Source organism: Schistocerca gregaria, chromosome 3, assembly GCF_023897955.1.
Source record: "Schistocerca gregaria isolate iqSchGreg1 chromosome 3, iqSchGreg1.2, whole genome shotgun sequence".
NCBI lineage: Eukaryota > Metazoa > Arthropoda > Insecta > Orthoptera > Acrididae > Schistocerca > Schistocerca gregaria.
In genome coordinates this window covers 418,719,324-418,732,661 of record NC_064922.1, presented here as the reverse complement: position 1 = coordinate 418,732,661, position 13,338 = coordinate 418,719,324, and the positions used below count along the sequence as shown (strand labels likewise).

The window sequence follows — 13,338 nt, the reverse complement described above, 5'->3', positions numbered from 1 at the left end:
CCCAAGAATTCAAATCTTAGTAATGAATGTGACTCATATTTTCAACCTCAGGGCGACTCTTACACATATACTTATCTTTAAATGGTATGTTGCGAAAAAAAACAATAACGATTAACTAAATATGCATTTTTTGAAACTTTCGTTGTGTTCATATAATACCCCTTCCCTTTGTGTGCACATTACGGGAAATGAGTTGGTATTGGTAAGATGGTGCTAAAAGTCAATGTCAGGTTCTGGACCCGACTTATACGTCAGTAGCAATTTAAAAATGATATTGTTCATAAAAGTTAACGACAGCAAACACTTCTTTTTCCTTTTTTTTAGTGGGGATAAAGTAGCCCCCTCCTCCCACCTTGGTAGTATGTCTTAAGGAAAGAGCGTTAGTATTTTTTTGGTTAACTAACGTGGAACTGGCTGCACGGCCTTTCGGCCAAAAGTCAAAATAAATAAATAAAACTTACGTGGGACGAAATAAGATGTTTTAGGGCCGCCGGCGTATTAAATATTTATCAAAAAACGTCGTTTTCAAACAATTTCATAAAATATCATGACGAAAAATAAAATGTTGGCATATGAAAACTATACTTTCGAAAGCAACAAGTAACATGTAGCTCAGTTACTGTAGGAAAATTATAAATTTAACTTCTGCTACATTACACTCGCTGCAAGAAGTGTAGCACTATAGATCATCAAACAAGATAACTGACTGACGTCCCTACACAGTGGTCAGATCGGACCTGTCTCCTTTGTTTTCTTCCTTGTAAAATAACAAATATCATTGCTGGCCTACTTACAGATGCGCCACTGCCATCCGACAGAGAGATACTTCACAAGCCATTGAGAAGTGTTATACTATCCTATTCACTTATTCTAAAACCAGAGCTTCGTATCTGGAACTTACCACCAGCTCGACAACAGATAAAGATTTTTACTAACGCGTGGCGGGGTTCCACACACTATCTAGAGTCGTAATGCCCAAATGCTTCATGCCACTAACCCACAGATAATGACATTCGAGATGGATGTCGCTTGACAGTCAGCTCTACTTGTTTCGTTATTTAGTTTACAAAAAGCGACCTCAGGGGATTCTTAAATCCCAGGGCCGGCAAATGGTCAGCAAAATCAGTAAAAGTCAGTATTTTGCATATTGATCTTCCTAGTTTGTATTTTTCAGTTTTGGTCTGCAAAGTCAATTTCTTTACCAAGACTTTTTTTAAAATTTACGTCAAATGCAAAAAAGTTTGTAGCTGGTAAACTGATGTTTTCGGTGGCAGATAGACTGAAAAAATCAGAGAAAGCCTTTGAGAAGGCTGTGAGCTATAACTTTTGTTAACAACCTTGCGCACCAGAGGGCGATTCTTGATCTCTGTATTGGGAGAGTTATCTAACTGAAGACAATGAAAACACAAAGACAATTGGCAGATCTCGGAAAACAGCACAGCAATGGTTTCCCTGTTAGTGAAAGGACACAGGAAAAAAGTCACAGCGAAGTTTTTTGTTAGTTTGCGCACAAATGTTTTCGATTTCTTAGGGCTTTAGTGCAACAGAGCAACATGCTTACACCCGGAAACAAAGAGAACAATTTAAGTGAAACTTCACGTCTACCTTTGTCTTCAGCCCGTCCTGCCTGATTTAGTAGTTTTATCTCTCGTAGCTACACAGTCAATTCAGCTTCATTCTGCTAAACAAGCTGCTTCAAGGACAGAATTAATCTAGTGTGTGAAAATGATTGGAAGGAACTTTGCTCTTGAGCCAGCTTGTGAAAATCTGAAAGAAACTTTCGAGGCAATATTTCCTGGAAGTGTTTCTTTGAATTCACCATACAAAGGCAAGGCAAGATCATTAGAACGTGACGCCTTAGCCCCATATTTTAAAAAACAGTTAGGGGTGATATTGGAACAGCACATTTCTCTCTTTGATTTGATGAAACTGCGAATAGAGTTCGAAAGAAAGAGCTCCAAAATGCAGTTAAATACTGGTCTGATTTCAGACAAAATATTATGACATAACATCTAAAGACTTTTCTTATTGGTGAAGCTACAGCTAGTGATATTTACTCCTAGTTAAATGAAGCCTTGAATAATGCCCAGCTTTCTCGGAGCTACTGATGATAGGTTGTGATGGACCCGATGTTAACAAAAATATGAATCGTCTTATGAATAATTCTGTGATCACGTTGATTGATTTTGGCTCGTGTAACATGCACATCAAACATATTACAAAAAGAATTACAATACTTTAATGAAAATGCTTCGGACATGATCTTGTTGCTCTATAGTTTCTTTGACAGGTTAGTTAAGAAAATTTTGAAAAAATACAATCACATATGAAACTTCCAAGTCATCAGATTATGTTTCCTCAGAATGGCTGACTTTAGAACTAGCTGGAGACAGACTTTTAGAACAATGGTCAGCTGTTGACAAATACTTTCTTCATAACCCAGCACAAAAACAAGCTGATGAGTTGTTAAACTATTAAAAAACAGAACTGCTAGAGCAGAAATTATGTTTGTTCTTGCAAGAGCAAGTACATTGGTTACTTTCGAAAGAGATATCCTTTAATGCATATAATCCATAATGAACTCAGAAACCTCGTCAGAACACTCGCGAATTGATTCTGTGTAGGTGCTGCTTCAATAAGTCTGGAAGCATTTTGTGGTAAGTATTACTTGCCATTGAAAAACATAGTGTTCGACACTACAGAAAGTAAATATCTCAGGTAGATAATTGTACTAGAAAGATACTATATTTCCACGCAAGCTAGAAAGCCCTGTGTCTGCTCGTAAACATATTTTGTAAAAGTTTCCTTTGGATAAAACCGTGTTGTGGTATCTTTGATGTTTGTATCCTATAAAGAGGGTTGAAGAAGGCTCATACAAAAACATAAGCTAGTGATATTAACTGGCGACACAATGTTCTCTAGAATTGCGCTGTACTAACGAGTAAACTTCATTACACAGATGACTGTACGCAGTGTTTTCTTGTGATCAGATGCTTAATGTAAAAGTGCAGCCATAGTAGTTCTGATGCCAGTACAAAATTTTTCTTCGAGCCGTTGATTCGCAGACCTAAATTGCCACTTAAATTACTTTGTTTTGCAGTGTGTACCAACAGACTGAAAACAACATGTTGTTGATATCAGAACCATCCTGGAGCAAGACCGACACTGATTCTTCTAGCCCTAACAGAAGAAGTAGCAAGTGGAGGTGATGTAGTGTAATTTTGTGTGTAGCATTAAAGACATTTAAGATCTGTTAAAAGGAAACTATTTTTTCTGCAAGGTTGTTTTTTCACAATTGCCAATTTTGTTTTCAGACGGAACCCGCATAAAGTTAGTAGTAGTAATAGTAGTTTTACTCATATAAATACAGAATTAAAATCCAGAACGGGGCCGCATTTACGAGTAGGCTATCTATACTGTAATCTTTGTTTAAATGCTGTGATGCGGGCTCTTTTATAATAACAAAATACTTAGACATTATTATTTTGTACTGGCTTATTCGGTTGTTTTCCTCAATGGACCACTGATGTGATTTAAATCAGCATTCACCTCTAAGACCTCGAGGTCCCTTAAATGAAATTTCCTGTTCAGTTCCTTCAAACGTGTGGCTCTATAGTTGGCAAAACCATAAATACTTAAAAAATATGATTACCGTTAATGGAATGTGATGGTCTGAAGTGAGCATTTCGTGGAAACCCTGTTTCTCCCGTTCCTAATGTCATACAAATTAGGGTCTCATACAAATAAGGAATCCTAAAACATTTGAGCTATTGGAACTATGGAAAAACATTTTCGGAAAACTTTACTCCCTAAGGAGATGTTGCGGGAAACGTACATAATGTCTTAAGATCCATAACATCTGACAGTTCACAGAGTAGTGACGTCATAACAAAGTAACGCGTCCACTTGATTGTTTTAGCGGGAATTCAAAAGTCAGTTAAACACAATTCTTTTTTAAAAAAGATAAGAACGAATTCTTATCAAAAAGTGTTTTGTGGTAACTGTTGGTGCTATTTCTAAAACTGAAATACTGACTTTGAAAAAAGGTATGAGGCAATCAAATGGAAAAATAAAAAAGTTCGCACAAATTGGAGATACAAACAAATTTTAATTTTGTGACATAAATCTAGTGTACTAAGAGTGGAATCAAAAGTTTACCATGAAAGTTATCATTTTATTAAAATGGTATCACTCAGAGGGCTTCCCTGATTTCACACGCATTGTCGGAATTTGACGCTGAATCCGCTCTTGACATTGCGTAGCATCTCTAACGGTATCTTGAGTATACCTTGGCCAATTCGCTCCTTCAAATCATCTGTGGTCCTTGGATAGTTTTCCTGGGAAACTTTTGAACTTGTGGTAATCCCAAAGGAAAAATTGTGGAGCCGATAAAGCTGACGATCGGGGTGAACACGGAGTATCGTCATTTCTGTAGATGAGACGCCAAGGAAACACGAATATAGGTACAACTATTGACACAACAGCAGTATGGTTTGTTGTACCATCCTTCTGGAAGAGATTTGGAAGATGACACGGAGGGCCGTTCAGGTGAATTAAACTGTCCCCAGAAGCACTTTGAGCACAACAAAACTATCCGAGGTTTTGTAATACGCTTTTACAGCAAACACACGTTGCACACTTAACCAACGCTTCCTCCCTCCTGCACGCCCTCGATCAAGTCCTTCACTTCCATAAACCCTCACCACGACATCCAACCAGTCTTCTATCACCCCGTTTGCCTGCACGCCGTGTATAAGAACATTCTCATATCGATGTTAATAACTAGTGTTCAATCCCTTAGTGATTCTGATTCTTTACATTTTTGAATTTCATCGATTCATTAAATCGTACACTTAAAAAGAAAAATCACCTCAAATGCTGCTTTATAGGTTTTTATTTCGAAAAGTGCTCTAAAATGATGTTTTTGCGGATTGTTTTCACTACATTGTTTTCTCATGCAACGCGATGTCAAATGTTGGAGAGAGTGCGGGGCTCGTTAAGAGTGTTCCCTTTGCGCATGAGCAATTCAAGTAGCGAAGTCCTTGCGGCCAACATCAGGCGTCTCATTGTTTCTTATGGTGAGTAGAAAACTTACGGAGTGTGCGTGTGCCACCTGACACGACGACACGCTGCTGCGATTCTACCTGGAGCGCTAAAATAGTCGAAATTGGCGAATCGTGACGTATAAAATATTGTTCACTAAATGAAAAGAATTTAAGAATGCATGTTAGCTTTGCTGCATTGAATTTTACACATTTATTCCGACCGGTTTCGGTTCTCAACCCTCATCCAGGAAAAAATCAGCAAACAAGACGTAGGTTGAAAACCGAAACCGTTCAGAATAAACTTGTAAAATTGAATACAGCAAGGTTAACGTACATTCCTCGGAACATAATCACGCTGTAGATTGTCGCGTAAATAAGTGTTTGAATGAGAAGAAACTCGCTGGAAAATGAGTTATTTAATAAATTCATTCTTGCTGTAAAGAAAAATAAATAAATAATAAAAAAAACATGAACCTCTGCAGGAGAGGATGTCTCACAGAATTTTAAAAGGGACTGTACCTTTATTTTAGTGCTGGAGGAGAATCAGTAGAAAGACAAAGATGGGAGTAATTAATCAAGAGCCGAACTGTACCTGCGTCTGGGACTGGCTGGACGGCTCCACCCTGTCGCTAGAGCTGCAGCAGGCACCCATCTCGCCTGAAAACACACGGCCACCATTAATTCGCTTCACACAGCACTCTATGTTGGGCACACGTTCATTTCTCAAGTAGTAATTCTTACTCTAATGCATTCATCATTTTCTTTCAGTTGGACACCTGTATCAATTATGCTGTTGGCCATTAAAATTGCTACACCCAGAAGAAATGCAGATGATAAACGGATACTCATTGGACAAATATATTATACTAGAACTGACATGTGATTACATTTTGACGCAATTTGGGTGCATAGATCTGAGAAATCAGTACCCAGAACAACCACCTCTGGCCGTAATAACGGCCTTGATACGCCTGGGCATTGAGTCAAACAGAGCTTGGATGGCGTGTACAGCTTCAACACGATACCACAGTTCATCAAGAGTAGTGACTGGCGTATTGTGAAGAGACAGTTGCTCGGCCACCATTGACAAGACGTTTTCAATTGGTGAGAGATCTGGAGAATGTGTTGGCCAGGGCAGTAGTCTAACATTTTCTGTATCCAGAAAGGCCCGTACAGAACCTGCAACATGCGGTCGTGCATTATCCAGCTGAAATGTAGGATTTCGCAGGTATCGAATGAAGGGTAGAGCCACGGATGGTAACACATCTGAAATGTAACGTCCACTGTTCAAAGTGCCGTCAATGCGAACAAGCGGTCACCGAGACGTGTAACCAATGGCACCCCATACCATCACGCCGGGCGATACGCCAGTATGGCGATGACGAATATACGCTTCCAATGTGCGTTCACCGCTTTGTCGCCAAACACGAATGCGAGCATCATGATGCTGTTAATCATGATGCTGTTAACAGAACCTGGATTCACCCGAAAAAATGACGTTTGGCCATTAGTGCACCCAGGTTCGTCGTTGAGTACACCATCGCAGGCGCTCCTGTCTGTGATGCAACTTCAAGGGTAACCGCAGTCATGGTCTCCGAGCTGATAGTCCGTGCTGCTGCAAACTTTGTCGAACTGTTAGTGCACATGGTTGTTGTCTTGAAAACGTCCCCATCTGCTGACCCAGGGATCGAGACGTGGCTGCACGATTCGTTACAGCCATACGGATAAAATGCCTGTCATCTCGGGTGGTAGTGATACGAAGCCGTTGGGATCCAGCACGGCGTTCCGTATTACCCTCCTGAACCCACGGATTCCGTATTCTGCTAACAGTCATTGGATCTCGACCAACGCGAGCAGCAATGTCGCGATACGATAAACCGCAATCGCGATAGGCTACATTCCGACCTTTATCAAAGTCGGAAACGTGATTGTACGTATTTCTCCTCCTTACCCGAGACATCACAACAACGTTTCACCAGGCAACACCGGTCAACTGCTGTTTGTGCATGAGAAATCGGTTGGAAACTTTCCTCGTGTCAGTACGTTGTAGGTGTCGCCACTGGGGTCAACCTTGTGTGAATGCTCTGAAACGCTAATCATTTGTATATCACAGTATCTTCTCCCTATCGGTTAAATTTCGCATTTGTAGCACGTCTCTTCGTGGTGTAGCAATTTTAATGGCCAGTAGTGTAGTGTATATCTTCGCAGAACGCTTCATTACACGTTCGGAAGCTCTTAACAGAAAAAAAAAAATGAGTAAAAAGAATGTGAAACTATGAAATTACAGAATGAGGGAATCTCTGAAAATAATACTAAAAATGACAACAATGCTGCCATGGTTCTCGGGTGTACTGCCAGACCTGATCGTGGAAGGCCCACGTTATTTCGGCGGAAAACCATTCCAGCCAAAACATGAGCTTTATTAGGGACAGTGAAAGACGGCACGGGTCTCGAAAAAGCGGCGGTGTACCAAGTTTCACGAAAAAACTTATACTGGACAACGATCCGCGCAACTGAAGATCGATGTGCAGAACATTAGCGCCTCACCCGCTTACTTCAGCCCAATAAGTCTGCAATAGTAGGCCACTGCACTGAAAATGGACTTTAAGTGAATTACCAGCAAACGAAAGTGACTGGCTACCATCGATAAATTTTGGGAATGCATTCTCGAAGAAGTTACTGATGTTCGTGTGGCCTATACTTTAATCAACAGGATCACTGGCTTTCAACTGAACAAGGCATGAATGCCAATACTAAGCTCCATCAAAGCAAAACCTTCAACGATCGGATCCAGCAGCATGCCTGAGAACCTTGGAAGCAGCAAATACGCCAGGAAAGTTCAAAAAAATTGCTCAGAGAAAAAAAAAAGGTTCAAATGGCTCAGAGCACTATTTGACTTAACACCTGAGGTCATCAGTCCCCTTGACTTAGAGCTACTTAAACCTAACTAACCTAAGGACAACACACCCATCCATGCCCGAGACAGGATTCGAACCTGCGACCGTAGCGAACGCACGGTTCCTGACCTTTTTTTTTAATTGATCTCATTTTGTTCAGTTTTGTTTGTTGTATATGATCGAGGCGGATGTCAGGTGACACCCGTTCAGGTTGTTCGTAGATCAGTGCACTCAGTTTTTTTTTATTACAGAGGGTAGCTAAACCCTCTGACTGAACAAGCTGAGCTACTGTGCTGGCAACATCGCAAACTATAATAATTATTGTAGTTGTCACGCATGTAGCACTTCACTGTATTGCACAACAGAATTTCACAGAACAGCGTATACAATATACAGTTAATTTTTCCAGTCGCTTTGGCAAAGTTAATTAAAAGTACAGTTAATTTTGGTGCACCATTCTTTTACCAAATAGAGTTTGCGTAATTACACCACTTGTACCGTTCAGGACAACAACACAGAAACACTAGTATACAGAATAGCAGTTCAGTTTACTGCAGTTTTAGTTCACGAAAAATAAAGTGCAGAAAAGTTACAACTGTCGATCGCCCCAGATGTATCTGTAAGAAAAGGAAGATTAGCATTTAACGTCTCGTCAACGTCGAAGTCATCGGTGACGGAGCACAAGCACGGATTGTTTCTAGCATGGGAAGGAAAGCTGACATGCCCTTTCACGGGAGTCATCCCGGCATTGGCCTGGAGCGGCTTAGGAAAATGACTGGATGCGTATTTGAACCGCCACCCTCCCACATGCGAGTCCAGGGTGCTAACCACAGCGCCACATCCGTACGGCTATGAGAAGGCGTCGTGAACTACGTCGTCGAATTCTTCTGGCCATCCTCTGCGGCGGGTTGACGCGTGTGGGCTGTCCCATTTCACTTCGGACGACAGGAAACCTTGCTTTTTTGTGGAGGCTCAATTTTCATTCATCTAAAGTAGACGTTCAGGTTTTATCTTCTGCAAACTCGCATCTGCGATAAACAAGTGCTTCCGAGTTTTTTTAAGGGTAAAGGTAATGTAACTTAATAAAATCACAAAATTCTAAGACTCGTGACTCAGAAATCAGCCAAAGTAAAATTTGCAAATAAAATTCAAAATCAAGGTAAAATTTTATAGTTTGAGGTGGTATTTACACGATATATTTAGAACTGAAATTTAATGTTAAATTACACCACTTTTCGTATGTTTTCTGATTAACACACCTTTAAACGCAATTAAAATTGTGCGATGCTGTTCAGGATTTGATTAACAACAATGTTCCTAAACGTTTTTATGTATCTTCCATGGAGAGCTGTAGAAAAAATAAAAAGGAAATAGAAACAACTGCAACACCCATGGATTATGACCATGCCTTTGTCGATCGCCTGCTGTTGATGTTTTACGGCAGCTCAGTTCAACCAAAGTGCAGTGTCGACTTAAGTTCGCATTATTAATTATTTTTCACGCTTCAGACAAGATGCTCCATAGTCTCATAGAACTTAAAACTGGAATCAAAGCGCAATAGAAAGTATTTCGGGCCTATAGAAGGTTAATTTTTACAAGCATTGTGTTTATGCTTAATACATCAATAGAAGATCTTTAAAAACCGTATGCCTCCATCAACAAAGACATTCAGCTTCAAAATGGATCGTCCCCGTCGAAATGCAATGTACGACTCTTGACCTGGACGGGAATTTGTCACGTCAAAAATAACGCAAATTTCAACGAATTATTTCTGGAAAACTGGTAAAGATAAAGTAAGTGATAACCTTATGAAAGTTGTTTTCTTTTACAATACTGGTAATTGAGACGTGTAAAAATTATTAATGATTTAAAAAAATACTAGGTTAGTTTTCTCACTTTTCGTCCATCTCAAATGGGATTAGCCCATTTGGAAGCACTGTGTCTGCGTCATTGGACATGCACCTCAGACGCCATCGACCTTGGAACTGAAACTCCACGATGTTGTCGTTGCGTGACTACGAAATCGAACAAAGCGCTGTTGGTATCACAGCTTCTTGAGGATGAGCAGGATCAATAATTACTATGCGTGCTAATGCTGTTGAAAAGAATTGATTCTCATACGCAGAGGATAAGCGCTGTGCCTTTGACCGACAGAGGGAACTACCAGTCATATCGTCTATATCGCTGTGGCAGGCCGGCCATCAGACATTTATGCTATGTGGGTTGCATACTCAAAACACGCGTAGGGGCTCTGCGCTTTCTAAGGATGGGAACAGTGCGTTCTAATGAGCTCTTACACTCATTTGATACGTCATATTCGTAGTCTCATATCATTGAGTACTAAATACAAAGATATTAGTTTGTTAGTGTAGTCGTTATCTGCAAGAAGTATTTAAATATAATTTTGTAGCTCCAACAAAGATATTAGTTTGTTAGTGTGGTCGTTTTCTGTATCAAGTATTTAAATATAATTTTGTAACTTCAACTGGTCCATCTCGCTGCAATATACTGTAATATTTATTTTTATTCCAGTAGCGTTTGACATTGTGTGTTAAAAACATCTTCAGTGAATTTTTTTTGGAATAATGAAGTTTTTTTTCATTTTTAGATTCAGGACACTTCACACTGTATTTTATACATGACGAACATGTTACAGTTACTCGTCGATCCTGCCGAAGTCCGCATTTCCTCTCACCTGCTCTATACACGTACGACAAATCTTTTGATTTTGTAATATTTATACTTCGTTAATTAAAAGATGTGAAACAAATCACGGTTGATCTGGCCAGAAGTTCAGGTTTATCTTACAAGAAATGTGATGATTTTTGTTTCAGCACTGGGAATGTTATTTTTAATCCTGAGAAATAAAGTTGGAAATATTTAAGGGGTATTCGAGGACGCGCTGTCTCCATCGTAAATCTAGCGAGGGCATGTTTTGTTCCATCCATATTCTGACTGGTCTGATATGGCCCGTTACGAATATCTCTCGTATGTCAACCTCTTCACTTCTACCCAACGCCTTCACTTATCTGTTGGATTATTCCAGTTTTTGTCTTCTCCTACAGTATTCATCATCTACGGCTCCCTCTAGTACCGCTGAAGCTGTTTTTTGACGTCCTAACACATGTCCTGGCACTCTCTCCCGTCTTCTTGTCAATGTTTTCCACACGTTCCTCTCTACACCGATCCTGCAGAGAACCTTCTCATTCCTTTCTTCACCTAATTTCTAACATCCTTCTTCACTACCATATCTCAAACACCGAATCTCTTCTTTTCCGGTTTTCCCATAATTCATGATTCACTACTGAACTATGCTGTGCTTCAAACGTAACATTCTCACAAACTTCTTCCTCAAATTAGGGTTTGTGTAGCAGACTTCTTTTGTGCTTCTTCGCCGGTGCTAGTCTGCTTTTGATGTCCTTGCTTCTTCTGCCCACCGATGTTTTACTTCCAGTGTAACAAAATTCCTTCACAGTTCGTCTACTTCTTCGCCCCCAGTGTACATGTGAAGTTCAGCACTATTCTCATTCCTGTTACTCCTTATTACTTTCATCTTCATTCCGTTTACTGTCAGTCGCATGATAAGTGCTCGGTAGACTTCACTCTACTCAACAGGTCTGCAATTCTTCCTCATTTTTACTGAGGACAGCAACGTCATCAGCAAATCTGAACCTTGATATATTTTCACCCTGAAATTTAATTCAAATCCTGAACCTTGAAAGGTGGCTACACTGAGTCACAGCGCCAGAGATTGCGCCAAAGAGTATTATTCAGCCGCCTCCACTGGCAGTTGCAACTGAGAAGTTGCTGAGGGCAGTAGTAGTTCTGAGGTAGCCGTAGTTAGAGTACTAATTGTGACCATGTCGTGTGCAGTTGTTCTGTTGGGCAAGACCCCAGATGTTGTTGGATTGGGGATGTTATAATGATCAGAGTGTATTTTTCACCAATATATATGAAGGTAAAGAAATTTTTTTATTTCAAATGTCTTATGCCTCTTGGTCACAGGTTTAGTCAACAAAGCATCTGGCTCGTGTTCTTGTGTTAGACTGTAATTCTGGTTTCTATATGCAATTATAGAATTTCTAGTTTCTTTAATTACTTCAGTGTAAATCGTGTTTAAAATATCTTGTATTACTGAGGTCGAACCGTGCCAGATGTGTACGCTGAATCACACTTTCACACTTCCACACACAAAACAGTTACATTTGTACTTTGTCGTTTCGTAGCTTTTATAGTTGCTGGGGACTTAATTAATTAATTGTGTTAACGGAAATTTCATTCCTTGTTGTTATTCTGTGCAGTCAGATTGCGGAGTAATACTAATTAGGGCCAACCGGTTACGAGACTGCGTAACCGGACAAACAGCGACTAAAATTAAAATTATTTGTAGTCTATTTAATTAAGCCCCCATGCACGTGGCGACCGCTGCTTCAGATTGTCCCTTGGAATTCTTTTGATAGTAAAAATAGTAAACAGTAGTATTGTTGTGGTAATTTGTAGTTTAGTAACTAGTCTATATTGCATGTGTAGATTTGGTAATGAACATTTGTAGTTGTCTTGTCTTTCTTCTAATGGTATTTTTGCAGAATTTAATTTTTGATGTCTTGTTATGAGGATTTCAATAGTTCGTTAATCGTGTTGGTCGGGAAGCATTTCGTGTGAATGGTATTGTTGGTGATAAAGTGTTATATTGTGTGTAATTTTCGTATAGTGACGAGTTTTGTACGGTTTGTAAATGATTACGCGATCGATGAAAAAGGAAAAAGTGATCGGTAGTGAGAATGATGAAATTGTTAACATAGCGAACTCGCCAACACAGGAGAACAGTGTGATGAATAATGAAGTAGAAAACAATTTAATAAGTCGGGAACATAGTCCGGAACCAGTTCAAAATTTTTCACAATCAAATAATTTGCAGAATACGAGATTAATGACAGAAGATTCTGGAATAGTATCGAACACAGATAGCTTTACTGCTATGACGAAGGAAGTTAGTTTTACGGGAAATGTTAGGGGCGAAAAGAATTTCGAACCAGCTAATATGGAGCAGTTGATGAGTGCAATATTAAATTTGGGATCACAAACAGGAACAATTAAAACTGAGATGGGAACAATGGAAACACGGTTAGACTCATTAGGATCACAGTTAGGATCTGAATTAAAATCAGAGATGGGAACATTGGCAACACGGTTAGAAACTGATATGGGAACAATGGAAACACGGTTAGATTCACGAATAGGGATATGTTTTAAAAACATGAAAGATGATTAAAGAAAGAAATTAGAGAAGAAGTACAACCGATTTTGAATGATCACAATAATAGATTAATTTCAATAGAAGTCAGACAAAAGGAACAGGATAGAGAACAGGAAGAAAGAGATCGCATGATAGTACA

At 39.5% G+C, this 13,338-nt stretch overlaps 1 protein-coding gene across 2 annotated transcripts in view; it reads right to left on the bottom strand.

The window, feature by feature from the left end:
• LOC126356221 (choline transporter-like protein 1) overlaps positions 1-13,338 on the bottom strand; it is a 442,973-nt gene that overhangs the window by 101,299 nt on the left and 328,336 nt on the right. For both annotated transcript variants that reach the window (XM_050007038.1, XM_050007037.1), the window contains exon 2: positions 5,638-5,702. In XM_050007038.1, the coding sequence (XP_049862995.1) occupies positions 5,638-5,697 (60 nt within the window). In that variant the 5' untranslated portion in view covers positions 5,698-5,702. The remainder of the gene's footprint in view (positions 1-5,637; positions 5,703-13,338) is intronic.